This window comes from Scomber scombrus, chromosome 16 (genome assembly GCF_963691925.1).
Source record: "Scomber scombrus chromosome 16, fScoSco1.1, whole genome shotgun sequence".
In the NCBI taxonomy this organism is placed as follows: Eukaryota; Metazoa; Chordata; class Actinopteri; order Scombriformes; family Scombridae; genus Scomber; species Scomber scombrus.
Window position 1 is genome coordinate 16,332,011 of NC_084985.1, and position 19,525 is coordinate 16,351,535.

Genomic DNA, 19,525 nt, shown 5'->3' on the forward strand with positions numbered 1-19,525 from the left:
ACACTATACCATTCATTTCTGCAGTTTTTGCTCAGCGATTCACTACTCCTCATCACAACCTCCTAGGTGGACACATACCTCGGCCATTACATAACATCTCTTCATCAATTCATGATTGTAGGATAAATGGATTACACACACTTAAGAGATTTATCTAGCCTCAATCAATCAGATGCTATTCAATTGCTAGAGAGTAAATCACATCATCTGCAGGTCATTGAAGTATTCGGCTGCCAAGAAATCAGTGGTATTGTCCGGAACAATGAAAGCGATGACCCTGATCTAATCACACAGTCAGACAGGAGGTCGTCAGTGAGGCTGCGGCTGTGCGGGTCAGTGCGAGTGGTTGATTGTGGTGTCAGTGGTCAGATCGTCGTGGTTTTCGGCTGAGTGGTTTTGGGTGGTGGCTGTGGTAGGATTGTTCAGTGGAGAGGTGAAGTTTTGCTGATGGAGGAAATGAGTTGAAGAAGTGGCTGCTGGGTGGAAGGATGGATGATGTTGTGTTGAGTGACCCACTGTGGCTGGAGGTTGTAAATTAGGTGTCTGCAGTTGGCTTTTTTGTGTTGATTGGTGTGTTTCAGTCAAAACTGTTTCAGTTTGGGCTGCAGGGGCATTTAGCTGACTCGGGCTGGTTGGGCTGATGGAGTCACAGTCTGTGTTTGACAGATTCAGACCTGAATGCTGAATAACTAGCTTCCTCGGTGAGTCTGTAGAGCTGCTCTCGAGTTTCTGGTGTCCAGGTGTGGCCTCTGAAGGTGTGTGTACTTTGATCTGTGGAGAGACGCTCTGGACTGTACTTATCTCTATTAATAGCTGCTGTGGAGGTATATTCTCCTCTTTTCTTCTTCCTGTGCTCATCTCAGCTTGTCCTTCATAGTGTCTGCTTAGCTCCACTTTGTGTGTGGGCAACACTTCGCTGCTGGTGTGTCTTTTGTCTGTTGCTCCTTCTTCCACGTTGATCTGAGCTGGTCTCTGGACTCTCTCTGGTTCTACTCCAGGATGTACTGTGTTCTCAGGATTGTCTGTGAGCGCCCTCTGCCTGCAAATTGAAGCCATTGCCTTCACCCAAGGATGCAGCAGGGTCTGCTCAGCTGTTAGCCGCACTGTGGGATCTGACTGAAGCAGAGCTCGAACAAGGCATCTGGCTTCTGCACTCAAACACAACACACACAAACAACAGATTAAAAACATTTTAAAAATGTTTATCTATTCACACAAAACATACAAACAATAGAATAAAATCATTTCTTTAATTTGATCTGTTCAATCTTGGATGTAATGTGTGGGTGTTTGTGCCGTCATACAGTGTATTTCTGCACTTCTCACCCTCTGAGATGGGGTCCCAATAGGGGGGCAGGAAGTGGAGCTGTCCTTGTTTTATTAGCTGGAACAGTTCTTCCTGGTCTCGATCCCGACTGCGAAATGGGGGGAAGCCACATAGCAGGATGTAGAGAATAACACCCAGTGCCCATATGTCCACAGCTACCCCGTAACCTGTTATTTTTGGGAAAAGTAAATATTGTTAAAATATACAAAAGTAATAAATGGACATTCTGTAGTTTTTAAAATTAAAAAAATCATTTATATTCAAGAAAGACGAGAAGACGGGCTTTAAGGCTACAACACATGTAGAGTAGAGAGTGATACTGCAGCAAACAGCACAAACCTGTTTCAGAGAGAATCTCCGGGGCTACATATGTGGGCGTGCCACATATAGTAAAGACTGGCTCAGTCACAACCATGGCAAGACCAAAGTCTCCCAGCTTCAGCCGACAGATGCCAGCAGCAACACGCTCTATCTGAGAGAGAACAAGAAATAGACAGAAAGAGTCAGGCAGAAAGGAGGAGTTAAGGTGATATTTATGAAATTCAGATGTCTTCTAGAGCCTCCGCATTGTTTTCATACTGATATGATGAAACATCTTATGTTACTAACAGAAGTAACATCAAGAACTATTAATTATTCTCTCAGATAAGTTAAGTATTATAAGTGGTACTGGTATAATGAGTGTGTTATGTGTGGCCAGAGTGGTGGAATGAATGTCTTGCAGAATTAATTGAGAATTAAATTAAGAATTAATTGTGATTTTAGGGTTGTATTGTCTATTGTGTTTAGGGCAAGTATTCTTTAAAGCTTTAGTAAAGGATATTTTTATATATTCAATAAAATGCAGGACAAAAAGATTCAAGATGAGTTTTTAACCAAGAGCAATAGTGTCGCTGAACGCAATTAAGGCTTGAAAAAATGCGTAAGACTGTGCAATAATCTGATGATTGTGCAATAACTTGAATGACATGTTGTATGCGAGGTGTGTGCTTGGTATTTATTTTTTAAAATGTATTTTTATCCTAGTATTAATGTTTTATCTTTGCACTTTCATAGTTTGCACTAATAAGGGGTTGCATCTCAATTTCGTTGTACAATGTATAATGACAATAAAGACCTATTCTATTCTATATTAGTATTGGCTCAAATTTCTATTTTTAAAGTGACCGGGTTCTTGTAGTGACAAATTTGTTGACAATTACAACCTGAGTCCATAGTTTCCTCCTCTGCTCTATGGAGGTTTTTAGTGTCTCTCAACTCATTGTTTTGGCGTACAACGTTATTACTCCTCTCTTCAACCCCATTTCCGGTAGCGGCAGGCAGCTGTTTTCACCTTAAAAGCCCTGAAAAAAAACCCTATGTAAGCTACTTATCACACCAAATGTCTGATAGATAAAGTTGGCAAGTAGCTGGTGAACATAGCAGAGCTTTTAGGAGCTACAAAGCCCAACATTTTCTTCAAGAGTTAGTGGAGAGTGAATTTTAGGATTTCATTCATCATATAACAAGAAACATTGCAGCTTCTGTTGTGTCTGCTGGATGTTTGGCAGATATCTCTTTTGACTTATCCATTTTATATGAGAGATGATTTATCAGTGTTGTGTTTACAGCTTGTTCCACTGCCCCCAAGTGGCAAAAACATTAATTAAACAGCTTTAAAAGTCTATTTTGGAAGCATTATGTCGTAAGACAAATTAATACATTGGTAATCAATCATATTCCTTTCTAAATATTAAAGGACAGGTTTGTCGAGACAAAAAGGGAATTTTTTACTTAGAGGCTGTAACTGTGGAGGATGTACACTTTTTTGACTAAATGAAGCCTTTTAAATACATTTTTTTATCCTAACTGTTTCAGTGTTCATGTGGGCACCTGACTGTTGAAAAAATGTAAACTAATCCTTTAAAGCCACTGTGTATTGAATTTGTCTAAACAAAGCTGCAAACTGCACCAATTTTCACTGAGACTGTTTCCTTTTTTTAACAAACATTATCTGATTCTCACCAGCAGGTTCTCTGGTTTGAGGTCTCGGTGGACGATGCTCTTGCAGTGGATGTAATTTAGCGCTTCGCTCACATCTGACACCATCAGTCCTGCCTCCGCTTCTGAAAACTTCCCAATCTCACTGATGGCCTCAAACAGATCCCCCCCACTCACCAGCTCCATGACCAGGTAGGAGTGAGTGTGTGTGTGATGGTGCGCCAACAGACGCACTATGTGAGGGTGACACAGGCTACCCAGAAGACTCAGCTCATTCTGCATCATGTGCTCTCGACCAACGAGCTTGGAGCGCTCCACAATCTTCACAGCGAGGGTTTGATTGTTGTCACGACGGCGGCACTCTCGCACCACCGCAAAGTTTCCATCTCCAACCACACGTCCAATTTCATAGCAACGCTCGATATCTAACAAAGTGACTTCACTGTCATCTGAGGGAAGGTCAAAGGTTGTCCTCTCTGCACCCACTCCTGGAAGTGGATTTAATAGTTGTAACTGGGGAAGATTCCTCTCCTCAACTCTGCAGGTTGGCTGAGGAGGTGGAGGGCTGATATGAATGTCTAATTTTCTCACATCCTCCACAATAGATGAACTTCCTTTTTGTTTCCTCAACACAGGAGGAAGAGGGACCCTCCCAGAGAGTGGATCGATCCGTTCTGGACCCTGATGTTTAGTTCTTCTTGCCAAGCAGTTTTCACACAGTGTAGGAGAGGGTATGTCTGCTTCTCTAAGACCTTCATGTTTGAATGGACCAATGATGGATGGCTGTGGCTCTCTGATACCGCCCCTCACACAGAGCTTCTGCAGATGGTTTGGAAGGCGAGCAAGTTTTCTGCACATATTCTTTTTATGTGACTTCTGAGTGTCTGAATTACGATTTTCTGCCTGGTGTTTGTCTGCAAAGCGAGGAGTGTGTGTACTGGTCTGATTCTTGATTTGTCTATTTGTATCATCGTGTGTCCCGCTGCTGTCTGTCCCCTCACTGTACCCGCTGTCGGCTTTAGCTGCTTTATCTGGCGCTGGCCGGAGTTTCTTCTCCCAGACCAGCAGTGCTTCGGCTCGGTAGCTGGAATGTTCAGGAAACAGCTCCTCCAGCGCCTCCTGCACACTGCTCAGCTCTGGACGAGCCTTTCCCAATGCCACAAAAGCCACATCACCACGAAAGAAGTCGCACACACCTTTAACCTACGAACATGAAAAAAATAAGTAAAAATAGTAGAGTAGTAAGAGTATAGACTAAGTTTATAATAATCATTTAATATTTTAGAAAGGCTGAAAAATCTGTGTAAAAAATGTCTCTTTTTAACATAAATATTTAACAAGCTACACCTAGTTTGACACCAAAATGTCTCTTGTTGACTAGTTGAAGTTCACCTGCTCTAGGGGGAAAGCAGCAATTCTCCAGGAATACAATCTCAAGCTGTATTACTGTACTAAAAGACAATACTTAACCTGCTTGAATTATTTTCTCCTCTTAGTTAGCCATCCTAACCCTAGCCCTAAACCCTAACCCTAACTATCTGATTTAAGAGTTTTAGCATTATTAAAACTTAGCAGCATCATTTATGCAAGTTGGGAACGTGGCATTTGTAATTCCTCATTAGGAGGATGTCCACATATCCCTTTATTTTACCTTCCTATGTTGTCCATTTTAATTAATCTTCCCCAGTCATTAGATGGGTGTCACCTGAAGACCAGTGCTTTTCAAACGGGTGTGGGCTGGAATACCAAGTGGGCAAAGAAACAATGAAACAACAAACAACAGGGAACAATGCCCTCAAGCTCATCACATCAGGGTCCTTGAAAGCTCCAGGCCTACTGTGAGTTAATGTTTTGAGCTACTTTATTGTGACTTTGTTTGGGATGACAGCATCAACATGATAAGGAGCTTATCATCAGGCTCTGACTTGACCTGTGTCAAAATCTGTGTCAGAACCTTCATGATTTCAGTTGTGTGCTTTACATGTCACATATTTCTAGATGTATTTGTGTTTAATCACGTTACCACTCAGTAAACCTGTATGCAGGTAGTATTGCAGCATGGAAAAAATACATTATAAACAGAGTGTGGGAGGAACAGGGTGTTAACAGGGGCCTGTGCATTTTTGCCTTTTGTCCAGGGGCCCCCAAGCACCTTAATCAGACCATGACTGAGCCTTACCTCTATGGCATAAGATGTGTACAAGCGTGTGACTCTGGCCCTGTGCCAGCGAGGAAATCCCAACGCTTCAGAGATATCCAATAGCAGTTGTTCGAAGGACACCACACCCCTACGGTTTAAAAGCACCGTTACCTTGAAAAACAAGACACAAAAATAACAGTTACATAATGAGACTTTCTCACATGTAATTTATCCTGTCAGCTACTGAAAATTGGGCTTGACTTTGTAACTTCATTCAGGGTTTACAGCTTGTAACAAATGTCATCATTAGTGGTTAATAAATCATTTATGATGATATATTGATCTGTTATTAATAAGAACAATTACTTTTGTGTTGTAAGGTTGTAAATACCTTTTTTCTGGCCTATGTCCTCTTCCCCCATGATATTAGCTTGATATTTTTACCTCTTTAATTCTTCAGAAAGGCTTCTTACATTGCACCAAAAATCTTTAATAACTATAATAAGAACTTATTATAACTGCAGGCTGTTGGCTTATTAGAAAGTGAAACTTTTATTTAGGATTTGTAAACATCTATTACTGCACTGCGACCAAATGGAGGCTAGGATAAACTCAATCAAAAGGTATCTTTCATAACCTCTAAACTCAACCATTGTTCTTATTAATAGCTGATAATAGATCTATAAAGCATTAGCACATCATTCATTCATCAATAATACAACCAATTAAAGCACTTTTTTAATTAGAGCGGGAAAATTGTAATATTGAGTTCACCTTCCGCAGTGTACTTTGACCACAGGGGCGGACGATGGTGACCAGATGGGGCCGCTCGGCACTTTCCTCTGCATGACGGGTATGGAAGAGAGGCAGGTGAGGAGGGGGGCAGTGGGTCCTGTTGATCGGTCCCGTAGGATGGGGGTGGATGGGCCACGGCTGGGGTGCCCCACCAGAACGCTTCAACAAGGAGGCAGGAGGCACTGAAGCCGGGATAGGCATGAGGAAGAATGGAGGAGCAGGAGTTGGGTTATTGAAAGCCTTCTCCATCACTCACTTTTTCGAATATACAAAGAAAAACTCATAAGTAACACAACACCGCTTCCTCATCCGTGTGAGTGTGTGTGCGTGCGTGTGTGAAAACAAATCCGGCTGATCAGATTTGTGTGTTTTCCATCACATGGAGTGCAGGGGCCATTTGAGATTCTTCAAGCACCTTGCCCCACCGTCTGAATTATTTAGATTTCCTTAAGTCATGCAAACTCACACACACCTCAACAAAAGCTTGCCTGACCTGGTTCGAGCTCAGCTGAATCTGCATGATTAATGATAGACAGACACACGGCATCTTTGACATTTCACTTTCTGGCACCGAGGGAGATGGAGAGATGTTATCTGTCCGGTCAGCGGGGGGGTTGTATTTTGTTTTCTTTCCTGATGAAGAACAACAGACAGAAACACAAGACCCTACCTCTAACATGACCTGGGCCCCCTTTTAACAAGACACCACTTTGCCCCCTGAGAGGGACCAACAGCACACACATATTTTTGCACAAAAGTATCCACAAGCACACACACACAAACACACACAACAATAGAAACTTTTCACTGTGGGCGCAGGAAGAACTCCAGGTCTGTTAAATGTCTCATAAAGAGCCAGCTGTGGCGAGTCAAAGAAAACTAAATGAAACTTCAGCTTTTATGCACCACTTATCCTTTTCTTTTAAATCAGAACTGAAAACTTTTCTGTGTGATGCTGCCTTTTATTAAATCAAATCTGACGCTCTTACATTGCACCGTAACTTTTATACTCATATTTTATGTATCTTATTTAATTTATTCTTATTATATTTTAGCTTATTTGTTACTTTCTGTTCTCTTGACTCTGTAATAACTATTTTTAATTATATTTAAATGTATTTTTATAATGTACTCCTTTTGCATTAAAAAAAAAATCTTAATATTTCATGTAAAGCACTTTGAATTGCCTTTGAATACCCTTTAAGATTGTGTGTGTGTGGGGTGTCACAGGCTACTTTTGGGAATAAATTCTAGTTTAACAAGACTAGTTTGGGGACAAAAGCCATGTCCCCAGTTTGTAAAACGCTTATTTTTGGATCAGTGGTTAAGGTTACGGTAGGGCAAGTAGGCTAGTGGTTATGGTTAGGGGTAGGTTAAAAGTCTCAAGGAACTGTATGTAGCCTACCCAAAAGTGACCTGGGACAACATTTGTAGGTGTGTGTAGGTGTGTGTTTGTGTGTGTGTGTGTGTGTGTGTGTAGGGGGTGTGATGGGGAATAGGTAGTCTATTGTAATATCACTTACATAATGTACAAGCTAACACTAAATCATAATGTTTTCTATTTCCCCACCTCATATAGGGCCACAGCTTTGTATTTTTTTATTTTTTAAGTTTTAATGCCCTCAGTCTTGTTGTTAATATATAAAGTATATCTATAACTTAGAGACAATTATAAAAGTATTCCATGTATATCAATTTTTATAAATAGTAGTCTTGACTCTTGACAGGAAAAATCTGCAATTTTACTAAAATATGGGTACTAGAATCCATTCACTGAGACTCACCTGTAGTTCTCCATTTACGCGCCGCTTCACACCCGTACCGGGCTTTTTGTGATGACGTCATGGGTCCCCAAAACGACACTGACACTGAAAAAAGTAAGTGACACTTTATTTCTTCATTCAGTTTTACTCCTCAGTCAGCTGCTGTGTTTATTCCCTCTGCTGCCAGCCTCCAGGAAAAGTAACGGGATGCGGCTGAGAGGAGCTGACCGGACCTGGTGTACAGTAGTTGTCATGGATACATGTCAAGTTAAAGGCTGGAGGGGGAAAAAATGACCGGAATCTACGTTTGCATTCAAAGTAAAGCATTTATGATAACTTGATATTGTGCTTTGGGTGGCTTAGCTACCAAACAGGACACTTTTCTATAAACGTTTAATGTTAATCAATTGCAGATTTCAATGACATAATCACCTGTACCTTTTGCGAGATGGTTGACGATGCTCATTAATTAGGGTTTTATCTTGAAAGTTATGACCGGAATGTGTTTATTTGCAGCGCTATAAGAGGCTGTATAAAGATGCTGGTAAAAGTTTTCAAAACAGTCCACACAGCTTTAAGGATGCTTCTACCCTAAATGTATATATATTTTTTTTTAAAAACATATTATCTGCAGGAAAGCTTTGTCAGATCATGTGACTAGGTTTATTTGATTTGTTTGGTTTATCCTCAGATAAACTGACAAAAGGAAACCGAATTTTGTAACCAACTAGCACGCATTGTTGTTGTAAAATATTGTTGCAGTGGCGTATGTCACATGAAGGAAACAGATGGAACATTTGCAGCTACCCTATGTGGCCAAAAAGCCACAATAACTACAGCACATAGCTTGTGTGTTTAGCCTCCCTGAGATATTAGGCTATATTAACCAATTCTAAAGTGCAAAAAAGGAAATTCAAAAAAGTTACTACATCTTATTTTAGGATGATAAAACCTCTTTTTTTTCTTATCAAAGACAAATACTCCTGTAAGCGCCATATGCACTATGGGTTATTAGACTTGTCTCAAGGTAACTTGTCTTAATTTGTCCCAGGAAGGTATGCAGTCTATTTTTCAGCTACATTTGACAGGAAACAAGTCTGAAAAGTGGACTGCTCCCATGCAATGTCCCACATCTCTATTATGAGAAAATATGGTTACTTTGCTTATTTCAAAAATCAAATCAGACCACAACTAAAGTGTTTGAAGATATTAATTTCAGGAGATTCTCCTGTACCCCTGTCTGTGAACTATCTTATGTTTAAAACTACCAACACAACCTAAAACAGAAACCTAAAATAAATGACTGGTGATGTTGCTAGTTAGTTGTGTTACTTAATCAGATCTGTTGAAGAGAGGCTCCATATGTATATAGCCAGGGATTAAAAAATGCTGAAGTCAGTTGTCCAAATTGACCACCTCACCCCTACCTATTTTACCAGTTGCCTAAAAGATACACTGCAGTTATATTTTCTGCCTAAGTTTCTCTCCTTTAATTGATAGGTAACTTCAAAGTCCATTGCCAGGCATTTTAACACAAAATAAACTTTACTTTACTTTTTTTAAATTGTATTATAATTTTACTTTATTTGACCTAAAATACTCAAATTCATAGATTTTATTTTTTTAAAGAACATGAGGTGGCATCCCTGCAACTGGGGGTTCAATGTGCTGACAGTTTGACAGTAACATGCCTGTTTAAGCCTAACTGGGGACCTTTGTTGCATGTCATAACCTATCTCTCTTGCTCCTCTCTTTTCTTCTTAGCATTCCACTGCAACTATCAAAGGTAAAATGCCGGCTCAAAATACTTGGAAGCCGAACATAAGCAAATGCAAAAGCGTGAGGCTTAAAAACCCACACTATGTCTTAAAAAATAAACTCCTTTTTGTGTCTAAAAATCTCCAAATTCCCAGAAACAATGCCCACACCATGATTCTGGCGACCTCATTGGTTGCTACACCTCTGGTTGACACTTTTTATGTATTAGTGTAAAACATCATTGAATGCCTGCACAAAACACTCCAAATCGCAATGACTGGAAGTGAAAAATTACACTGACAAGAGGGGGAGGGACCACCAGAGACAGTTACCATAGTTTCATTGATGGAATCTAATACGCGGCCTCAAACACTCACTGATCTGTTAATACACTGCCCCCCATGGTGCTGTCTCCAAGGATACAGTTAATATTGGATCAGGAAACTCATCTAGCTCCATATCCTGGTCTCACTGCTGAGACCCAAATGATGTTTATCATCATTCAACTAATCATCCCTTTTTTCCTTATAGTTTAAAGTGTTTTTTTCCCCTTTTTCAAGTATTTTATATCTTTATTAGAAAGTGATAGTAGGAAAGTTGGGGAATGACATGCAACAAAAGGTCCCCAGCTAAATTTGAACCAGGGTTTTAGCAATAACATACCAACACCTGAAACCCTTAAATTACCAGTGTGCCCAGTTTCTTCTTCTTTATAAGCTCATAGTAAATATAATTAAGACTTCAGGTGGATTAATATTGATTATTATGTCATATGTTTGGGGGTCTTTTTTCTAATTTTGAATCACTTTTCACACTTACACAGTTGTGATAGCATTGACTCTGTTTTGAAGTAGAAACACTGACTAAATAATAACTCACCAATTTGATCAGTGATGATTTAATTATTTCAGTATCTTGTCCAACACTGCCAAATGATTATGTGGCCCGTATGTAGTACCAGTGTTTGGCCAGCAGAGGAGGAAAGTGTACATCCCAGCAGCCAGACAGGAGTTGCAACCAGGCAAAAGCTGGAAGAACTTTCTAGCTATCATGAGTCAATTTATCTTACATATATTTTGAGATTAAGTTCACATTCCAAAAAAAGGAAATCTGACTCACTTTGGCGTCCTTCAGTAACTCTGTTTGTTTGTGTCTTCCTCTTTTCGTACTTGCTGATGGCTCACCGGGGGATTTATGGAACAAATTAAGAAGTGCGGTCTTTTGCCCCTCTGCAGAAATAACACAAAATACACACACATAAAGACGACTCTGCAGCTGCTCAGTGTATGTCAGCAACTGCTGCAATACAGTAAGTGGTACCACTTTGGAATAGAGCAACCCATATAAAAGTTGTAATCAAAGGCTTAATCAATGGTAAATAAATGCTTTATAAATCAGTTATAAGACATATAATATGGACTTTTGGGTTGCCTGGTTGTGTAAAAATCCTTTAGGCTGGTATCTATCCTCTTCAACCACGACTTATTTGTCTTTTAACAAGCTCTTAGCTTGACAAACAAATAGTTTGACATGTTTTGAAATATTTTGGGCTCAAAGAGTGCTATCAATCTTTTGTAAGAAAGCCAATAAGAATGTTTCCCAAAATGTCGGACTATTCCTGTAATTAATCAGAAAGCCTCTCTGCAATGAACCACCAACTTATTTATATACTGACATTAATGGAGTAGTTTGACTGGGTACATTTTATCAGTGACTGATTACCATTTAAAACCTCAGTCTAAGTGGTCATCACTCATTAATAAAGCCATGTGTTACAATTTATGAAAAGCAGCCTACAATAAATAAATGCATGTTTGAAACTCTACCATTCACCCTGTAAGCTGAGTCATGCAGACTCACGATGCCATCCAAGCTTTCATGCCTTCATTCATGTAATCAACTCCCTGTTTAATTACACATGCTGCTATAGATAGGGGAGAGAGAGTGAGAGCACATAAGTGTGTTATGATATGTGAGCACAGCTTGACAAATAGCCAGGGAGGCTGCTGAGTGAAAGAAATAATTAATGAATGAGTGCTGAAGGGAGTGGCAATGTCCAGCTGTTTAAGTAGTTGTATTTTGCATCCACATGAAAGGCCTTTGAGATCTGGAAGACAGATCAACATTCCTTAGTTTATGGCTTGCTGAACGAGGATTCAAATGTGTGTGTGTGTGTGTGTGTGTGTGTGGGTGTGTGGTAAGGACAAACATACGTGCAGGATTAGCCTGGACAGTAAACGGGCTCTCGTGTACACACAGATCTGAGAAGTTGAACTCAATAAAAAGAGAGATGAGATAATTACATTCTGCACAAACAGGATAAAGACGTTTCATGTAATTGCTAATACATCAGTGTTAATTCACGTGATGGATGGAGCTTATTTAGCGCCGCAGTTCAGGATTTTATCGAGCCTAGCTAAAACATTCTTCACGCATGCTTTATTAATGTGCCGAAGAGGGTGTGTGCAGGGGGTTTCTTCTGAAAAAGTGTCAGAGAAAATCCAACTTCATGTGAGTTATGACCACACTGGCATCACAGAGCACCTATATTACAGGATTGCATAAGATCAAACACACACCCACATACTAAAACACACTTGCACAGCCACAGGCAACTTGTGGATATTCTAGGCCAGAGATGAACGATTTCAACCTTTCACCTCCTCTCTCTCTCTCTCTCTCTCTCTCTCTCTCTCTCTCTCTCTCTCTCTCTCTCTCTCTCTCTCTCTCTCTCTCTCGCTCTCTCTCTCGCTCTCTCTCTCTCCCCCCGTCTCTCATTTTCCATGCGTCTCTCTCACACCTGTTTATGTCAAATATCAGACTAAACCACACCACAGGTTTGACCCAACACACATGTGTCAGTTTAGGAATGCTGCATTATAAGAGGGAATGGAGGCCATTGGGGGACAAGGGCAGTGGCACAGAGTATGTAACATGTTGGGATGTGATATAACAGCATTCCCCCCCCCCCCCCCCCCCCCCCCACACACACACACATCTTTTTTTTAAGAGCAAAAGAGTGTGTATGAGTGTGTGGGTTTGTGGTGGGACAGGGTGTTCGCTTTTATGTGTGTTTGAGTTATTACACAACCTCCAGAGATCATCTGACCATCTGCAGATAGGGGAATTTCATCAGACGGGGAGACAGACGGACCTAAAGTCAACATTTGTGCTTTTGAATGAATGCTGTTGCTGTGTGGGTGTGTGTGTGTGTGTGTGTGTGTGTGTGTGTGTGTGTGATCGTGTGTGTGCGTGCTCCTGTACATCTGTGCTTGCGATGACCATTTTTAGTTTCATCCCCTGAGAGAATAAGAAATCTTTTGCAAGTGAGGACATGTTAGTCTGGCCTCACTTCTACAAAGAGCTCTGGAAATTTTGTGTTTGGCTTTAGGGTTAAAGTAATTAGTTTATAGGAAAAATTTGCGGGAGAGTTAGATGAGAAGCCTGACAATACTCTCCTGTTTGTATGCTAAATATGAAGCTACAGGTATCAGATGGTTACTTTGACTTAGCACAGGGATTGGAAAATTACTGCACTCAGCCACGAAATTGAAGAAGAAACAGTAACATGTAATTGTTTCTTGTATTGTATTTCTTTTTGTATAACATGTTATTTAGAGGGATTTAGATTTGTTTTTTTATTTACCTTTTGACACACCAGGTTTAGCTGTTTCCCCTTTTTTTCCAGTCTTTATGCTAAGCTAAGCTAATCAGACAGACACTCTTGAAAGAAATAAATGAATAAGCATATTTCCCAAAATGTGAAAAAAAAATTTTAAGATAAGGTTTAGAGTACTTCACCACTACTGTGACTGACACAAAAAAACACAGTTGCAATATGTGCAAGAGTGTGGTTCACTGGTGTAATATGTGTAATATGTGTAATACTGTAATAGTTTTTGGGCAATAATGGAGCTCTAAGTCACAGAGGAATTACTGTTGATATTTCAGGCTTATAATTTTTGTTCAGCAACTCATAGATTATTTTAGTCATTTTATTATAGAATAACGCCAGTCTTGTGCTTAAATTAAAACTTTTTTTTTTGGTTGAGGTTATGGTAAGTACCCAGGGAAGTAATTAAGCCAATGAAATGTTCTCCTTAAATGACATTTCGTCCTTAAAAACAGGTTAATGTGTGCCAAATCACTGTAGCAATACCCTATAACCTTCCAACACCCTTATCTCCACACTCATGGCTGTAGCTCACTCGGCTATCGTGTGCATGTGTGTTTACAAGTGGGAACACAATACACACACACACACACGCACACACACACACACACACACAGGGTTTCTGCCACCGTCTTTCTCCCCAGTAGGCCAGCTTCATGTCATTAAAGGTCAAACAACTACAAAACTGGAGCACAGAAGAGAAACGAAGTGAGGGCTACCATGACATTCTCTTCAACCTTCTCCCCCCACCCCTCACAAAAAAAATCAATCAACCCCCCCCCCCCCCCCCCCGGGCTCAATCTGTTTTTCTTCTCTTTCTCTCTGTCTGACAGTGGGGGCCTGTTCATCAACCGCTCCCTGCTCTTCCTCCGCCTCGTCCTCCCCCCTCCCCCCCTATTTTCTTTACTCTGCCTTTTATTCTCTTTAAGCCAGGGTTTCTATACTGAGGCCCTGTTGCTCTTTGTGATCCTCCCTCTCTCACTCTTTCTCAGCATTTCTCAAATGCTCAAGCTTAAAGACTACAAATGGTTTACACACAGTACTACATACAACCACATTACTATACTCAGGGTTGGGAAGGTTACTTTGGAAATGTAATCGGTTACAGATCAAAATGTAATAAGTAATGTCACTATTTCAATTACTTAATCAAAGCTGTGTAACTTATTACATTTCAAATTTTCCAACAAATGTTTTCCAACTGTCAGGGTTCTCATTAAGCCCACCAAAATCTAACTTCAGGTGTTTTTCATGGATACTGACATGATGTATAAGGGAGATCATTATAAAACAAGATTTATCTCTCATTTGAAAATGTATTCATTAGTTCATGTAGATTTTGGAATATAAAATAAAGGTGTTTTATGAAAAAAAGTCAAGAGTCTGGCATGGGTTTAACTGGTACTGTGACACCATTTAAGCCCATGTCATTACTTAGTTACAACATAAATTTGATTTCAAAGAATTAAAAATAGCAATATAGCTATGTATTCAGTAACATATTAAATATTAAAAATGAGGAAACCCTTCTCCTTAGCACTGCAACACTGACGATAATACATACATAAAAAGAACTAAATAATTCGAAGACTTCACATTTAAAAAATGCTTCATTTGCACGGTAGCTTTTTTTGTTGTTGCTGCATGAAATCAAGTATATCACTCCCTCTCCATCTCGCCCCCCACCTCACCCCTCACCTCCTCCCCCTCCCCCCTCTGCACAGCCTGATGACATCACGAACAGCCGGTATAAAACCAGCCAGTAGGATCAGAGCACAGCCTGATGGTGCTGCTGACTACACTCTCTCTCCCTCTCTTTCTCTCCCGCTCACTCTCTCTCTCTCTCAGCCTCTCTCCCTCTTCTGTGGCTCCCTCGCTTTCCAGCCTCACTCACTCTCACACACCCTCACACACAGTCTCTCGCACCTTCATTCCTCCACACCGCTGCAGATATGGCCGAGTCTTTCGTTGGCACATGGAACCTCAAGGAGTCCGACAAATTTGATGAGTACATGAAGGAGCTGGGTAAGTGTGCTTTCTTTAAAAAAAAAAAAACATGAGTACAGTGTGAGCGTGAGAGTAAAGTGCGCATGCGTGTTTAGGAGGAGAGGATGCAGTGGTGCCAGTGCTGCATGTGAGCACATGTGAAAATGGGGCTGAGGAGATTTTTTTTTAAAAAGAAAAAAGGCGTGTGTGTTTAAACAGTTTAAGTAGCTGCTACTGCAGGGTGTGGAACTAAGTAAAAATGCAGACAGAGAGAGACAATGGAGGGGTAAATAAGGGAGGAATCAAAATGAGGAATGAAGAACACTTAGAAGAAGAAGAAGGAGGGTGGGAAAAAGGGGAATAGAGACAGAGAAAGAGAAGAAGGGAAGAAAGCAGGAAAGGAGAGGAAGAGTGGTTGACCGCATGGCCTAAGTGCTGAAAAAGAGGGAGGGGCTCTTTCTTAGCGGAGGAATGAAAATCAACCCCACTGTGAGAAACTCAGAATGGTCAGCAGCTGGCACACACACACACACACACACACACACACACACACACACACACACACACACACTTGAGTGTAATGTGGGTGACCTTAGCTGAAAGCGGGTCATTGTTTGCGGCCATGGGAGAGGTTGAATGTTACGATGGTCTCGATGCGAATGGAACAAGAATGTGCAGATAAAGTGAGTTTCAAAACATCTCACACACACACACACACACACACACACACACACACACACACACTCACACAGTCATACACGTACTGCAGTCTGTGTGTGTGAGTGTGTGATGGGGGCAGGTGTAGGGATTTTAACAGCTGTGAAGAATAACACTTAACTATTTGACTTTATGAGCGTGTGAGAGAGAGAGAGAGAGAGAGAGAGAGAGAGAGATTCACACCCAGTGACCTCAGAGACATATTACCTTTGACCTGTCTGCCCTGGTCACCATAGAAACCAGAGACCCTTCAACCTCTAACCCCGATCTTCTTGATCAACGAGGCATCTGCACACACACACACACACCCAAAGTGGTTTTCGCGGTATTGATTGTGGGGAAAGACGCTGTCAGCTTGAGAAAGAGCAGATTATTTGCTTGCTTGTCTAAGAAAGGGTGTGAGTCACTGTTAGCCAATGAAATTAACTCTCCTGATCCGTCATGAAGTCACACACATGTGAGCACACACACATATATACACACCCACCCTAAAAGGAAAACCAGTAATAATGTTCATGACATGCATGCCCAGACAGGCAGTCAGGTCAACGAGACCCTGCATTGTTTGAAGAACATGCTGCAGGTTTGGACAGTAATCAAATAGAGATTAGAGAGTGTGACAGTTGAAGGAGACCTAAAGGGCAAATCCATTAGTGCTGTTCACAACTTTTCTCAGTATACACCACTTAATACTTACCCTCTGGTAATATTAATCATGGAGACATTTACAGTAATTTGTGAATGAATGAGACCATTCAACAGCCTTTTAACACATATATAAATGAAAGACTCGAGGGATGTTGGTTGGGCAGATCACCGCTTGTTATAGAGTTAATATCTCTGCAGTTTTTAGATGGATTATTATCAAATTTTGTGCATATATTCACATATCTCGGAGCATGATTCTTACTGACTTTGTTGATCCTCTGACTTATCATCTAGCGCCACCAGCAGGTCAACGTTTTATCAGTCTAACATGAACAAACGACATTCCCATCATCCTCAGGTGTTTAGTGTGTGTACTGCTAACTTGCATGGAGCTTAGTTTAGCTACGCGCAGTTGACGGAAGGCGTCGTCATGTTTGTTTGATTTGTTCGTCTGTTCAAGGCAGCAGTATACCCACCCCACCCCGTCCAAACACATTACAATACCCATGCGTCTTTGTTTTTTCTCCAGGTGTTGGTTTTGCTACACGTAAGGTGGGCAACCTGACCAAGCCCACCACTATTATCGCAGTGGACGGCGACAAGGTGACAGTGAAGACTCAAAGCACCATTAAGAACACAGAGCTCAGTTTCAAGCTGGGAGAGGAGTTCGACGAGACCACCGCCGACGACAGGAAGGTCAAGGTGAGAAAAAAAAAATACAAAAGTGTCCAAAAATATATGACAATCATGAGGATGATGGATGGCCTTCGAATTTTCAGAGGTGGAGGTGGGTCAGTGAGGAGTCGGGGGGGTGAGAGGTGATTGTCAGACAAGATGGATTGGTCGTAATGCGGAAACAAAATTAGATCGAAGCCACAGCAACCTCAGAAAAATGAGATCAGCTGATGCCTCACTTGTTGGAAACAAGCCGCAGACAGGAAATGTACTCGTTTCTGGGTCATTGCGAGTCAAATCAATTCTTACTGAGTCGCAACTCTCCACACACAAAAAATGTGGCGAGCCCCTACAAAACCACTTAAAGAAGATGTTTCTTTGGTACTACGGATATCAAAAGTACTTTTTATAAAGACCCACATGAATGTTATTATTATATTATTATTATATATTGCCTTAAAGTGACACTAAGTAAGTTTTGGAAGAAGAAGTAACACATTGTTTCTCTTATATATGAAAGCTGAATTTACAACAAATAAAACTCAGCATTACTCACTTTAATACATTCGGGGGTTTTGCTGCTACAGCCTCACTTGGTCTGATATGACTAGTGGCAAATGTTAATAAAGTTTAGATCGAGTAAATATACCTACATTCCACCAGTGCACCAAGCATTGCTCACTGATATGATCTAGTATGTAAACTTGACTGTAATTCATTCCCTTTGTTTCTCTCTTTTTGCTTCAGTCCCTTGTGACAATAGATGGTGGAAAGATGGTGCACGTACAGAAGTGGGACGGCAAAGAGACCAGTCTGGTCCGGGATGTCAGCGGAAACGCTCTCACACTGGTCAATGCTCAATTAAAACAAATTCATACTTATATGTGTGCCTGCTTTGATGCATCTGTGTGCATTTTTGTTGTATTTGAACTTTTCTTCTCTCTCCATCACAGACACTCACAATGGGAAATGTCGTATGCACACGTCGCTACGAGAAGGCAGAGTAAAACAACACTGAGCCCCCTCCCCTCTCCAACTTACATCAGCTGAAGCCCTCCACCCCCTAACTCCTATAACACCATCTCAAAGCCACACTAAGCAAACTCCTTGTAAGGGTGCTGATTCCTTCAATGTTCCTGCTTCCTCTATGTTCAGTATTAACGTTACTGCTGACTGTGGCCCCTTCCCTACAGCCACCGTTTCTCCCTGTCTTTCTCTTTATACTGTTGTTCATTCTACTGTAAGAAACACTGAATAAATTCCAATGATTTGTTGTTGTTTTCTCTCTTTAAAACTCAAGGGGCCACATGCGTAAAACTCTGTAGATTCATGACTAAATCTGTGTGTACGCACAAAGCCACAAACACGCATACGCATTCTTTTCTTCAGATTTATTACAGTGTGTACGCACGGTTGTGTTTTATAAAGCTCAGTCATCGAGGGCGCAAGTGCACAAGCCTCATTTTCCAATCGCACAATTAGTCATAAGTGGATTAAGACACACCTTTTAACCAACTGTTTTCATATCAACATGCTCCACCAGACTTTACACCTCTCAATGAAACAAGTGAGAAAGGAGATGTGTAGTTTCACAGATTGTGTTTCACTGGTGAGGTTCTGCAACAGCTTAACAGCTGTCATTACACGTAACCGTTATGCACAGCTGTGTGGTTCTTATAGCGTCCATATGGACCTGTAAACCATCTCAGAAATGTGATCTGTTTATGGCTCTCATATCTGAACCGACTTTACAAGGTGTGTCACAACTAAGGATAAAATAAAAGGAATATAAACAGCAAAATAGTGTTTGGTCTGAAGAATGCGTGAGGTGCGCACACTTAGCTTTTATAAATACCAGTTTATGTGCAGGAATGGTGTATGCATGGTTTTTATGTGTACTCATTGTTTATGCATGTGGCTCCAGGGTTACTTTTTTTGTCTTATTTAGAAAATGAGATATGCATGGTGCCAATGATGAACCTGGAACAGTGTTTGTTTGACTTAAAAATAACAATAAAAATGTCCAAACTCTTGGACAAACTGAAAAAACTATGAAATTGCTC

General features: G+C 40.8%; 2 protein-coding genes across 2 annotated transcripts; one reads left to right on the plus strand and one right to left on the minus strand.

The window, feature by feature from the left end:
• Nucleotides 1–333: 333 nt before the first annotated feature.
• On the minus strand, nt 334–6,491 carry dclk3 (doublecortin-like kinase 3). The gene is made up of 6 exons (XM_062435429.1): nt 6,222–6,491; nt 5,487–5,618; nt 3,332–4,510; nt 1,667–1,799; nt 1,327–1,494; nt 334–1,148 (listed from the first exon to the last, which is right to left on the minus strand). Exons 1-6 carry the CDS (start codon nt 6,489–6,491, stop codon nt 334–336), a joined length of 2,697 nt encoding a protein of 898 aa, XP_062291413.1.
• Nucleotides 6,492–15,236: 8,745 nt separating this feature from the next.
• fabp3 (fatty acid binding protein 3, muscle and heart) lies at nt 15,237–18,749 on the plus strand. Its single transcript, XM_062436607.1, has 4 exons — nt 15,237–15,461; nt 17,317–17,489; nt 18,210–18,311; nt 18,416–18,749. Exons 1-4 carry the CDS (start codon nt 15,389–15,391, stop codon nt 18,467–18,469), a joined length of 402 nt encoding a protein of 133 aa, XP_062292591.1. The 5' UTR covers nt 15,237–15,388; the 3' UTR covers nt 18,470–18,749.
• Nucleotides 18,750–19,525: the final 776 nt, after the last annotated feature.

Coding starts and splice junctions, on each gene's coding strand:
- fabp3 (XM_062436607.1), top strand. CDS start 15,389: ATGGCCGAGTCTTTCGTTGGCACATGGAACCTCAAGGAGTCCGACAAA. Junction 17,490..18,209: donor CCGACGACAGGAAGGTCAAG/GTGAGAAAAAAA, acceptor TTTTTGCTTCAG/TCCCTTGTGACAATAGATGG. Junction 18,312..18,415: donor GCGGAAACGCTCTCACACTG/GTCAATGCTCAA, acceptor TCTCCATCACAG/ACACTCACAATGGGAAATGT.
- dclk3 (XM_062435429.1), bottom strand. CDS start 6,491: ATGGAGAAGGCTTTCAATAACCCAACTCCTGCTCCTCCATTCTTCCTC. Junction 5,619..6,221: donor GTCAAAGTACACTGCGGAAG/GTGAACTCAATA, acceptor TTGTTTTTCAAG/GTAACGGTGCTTTTAAACCG. Junction 1,149..1,326: donor TTGGGACCCCATCTCAGAGG/GTGAGAAGTGCA, acceptor GTTTGAGTGCAG/AAGCCAGATGCCTTGTTCGA.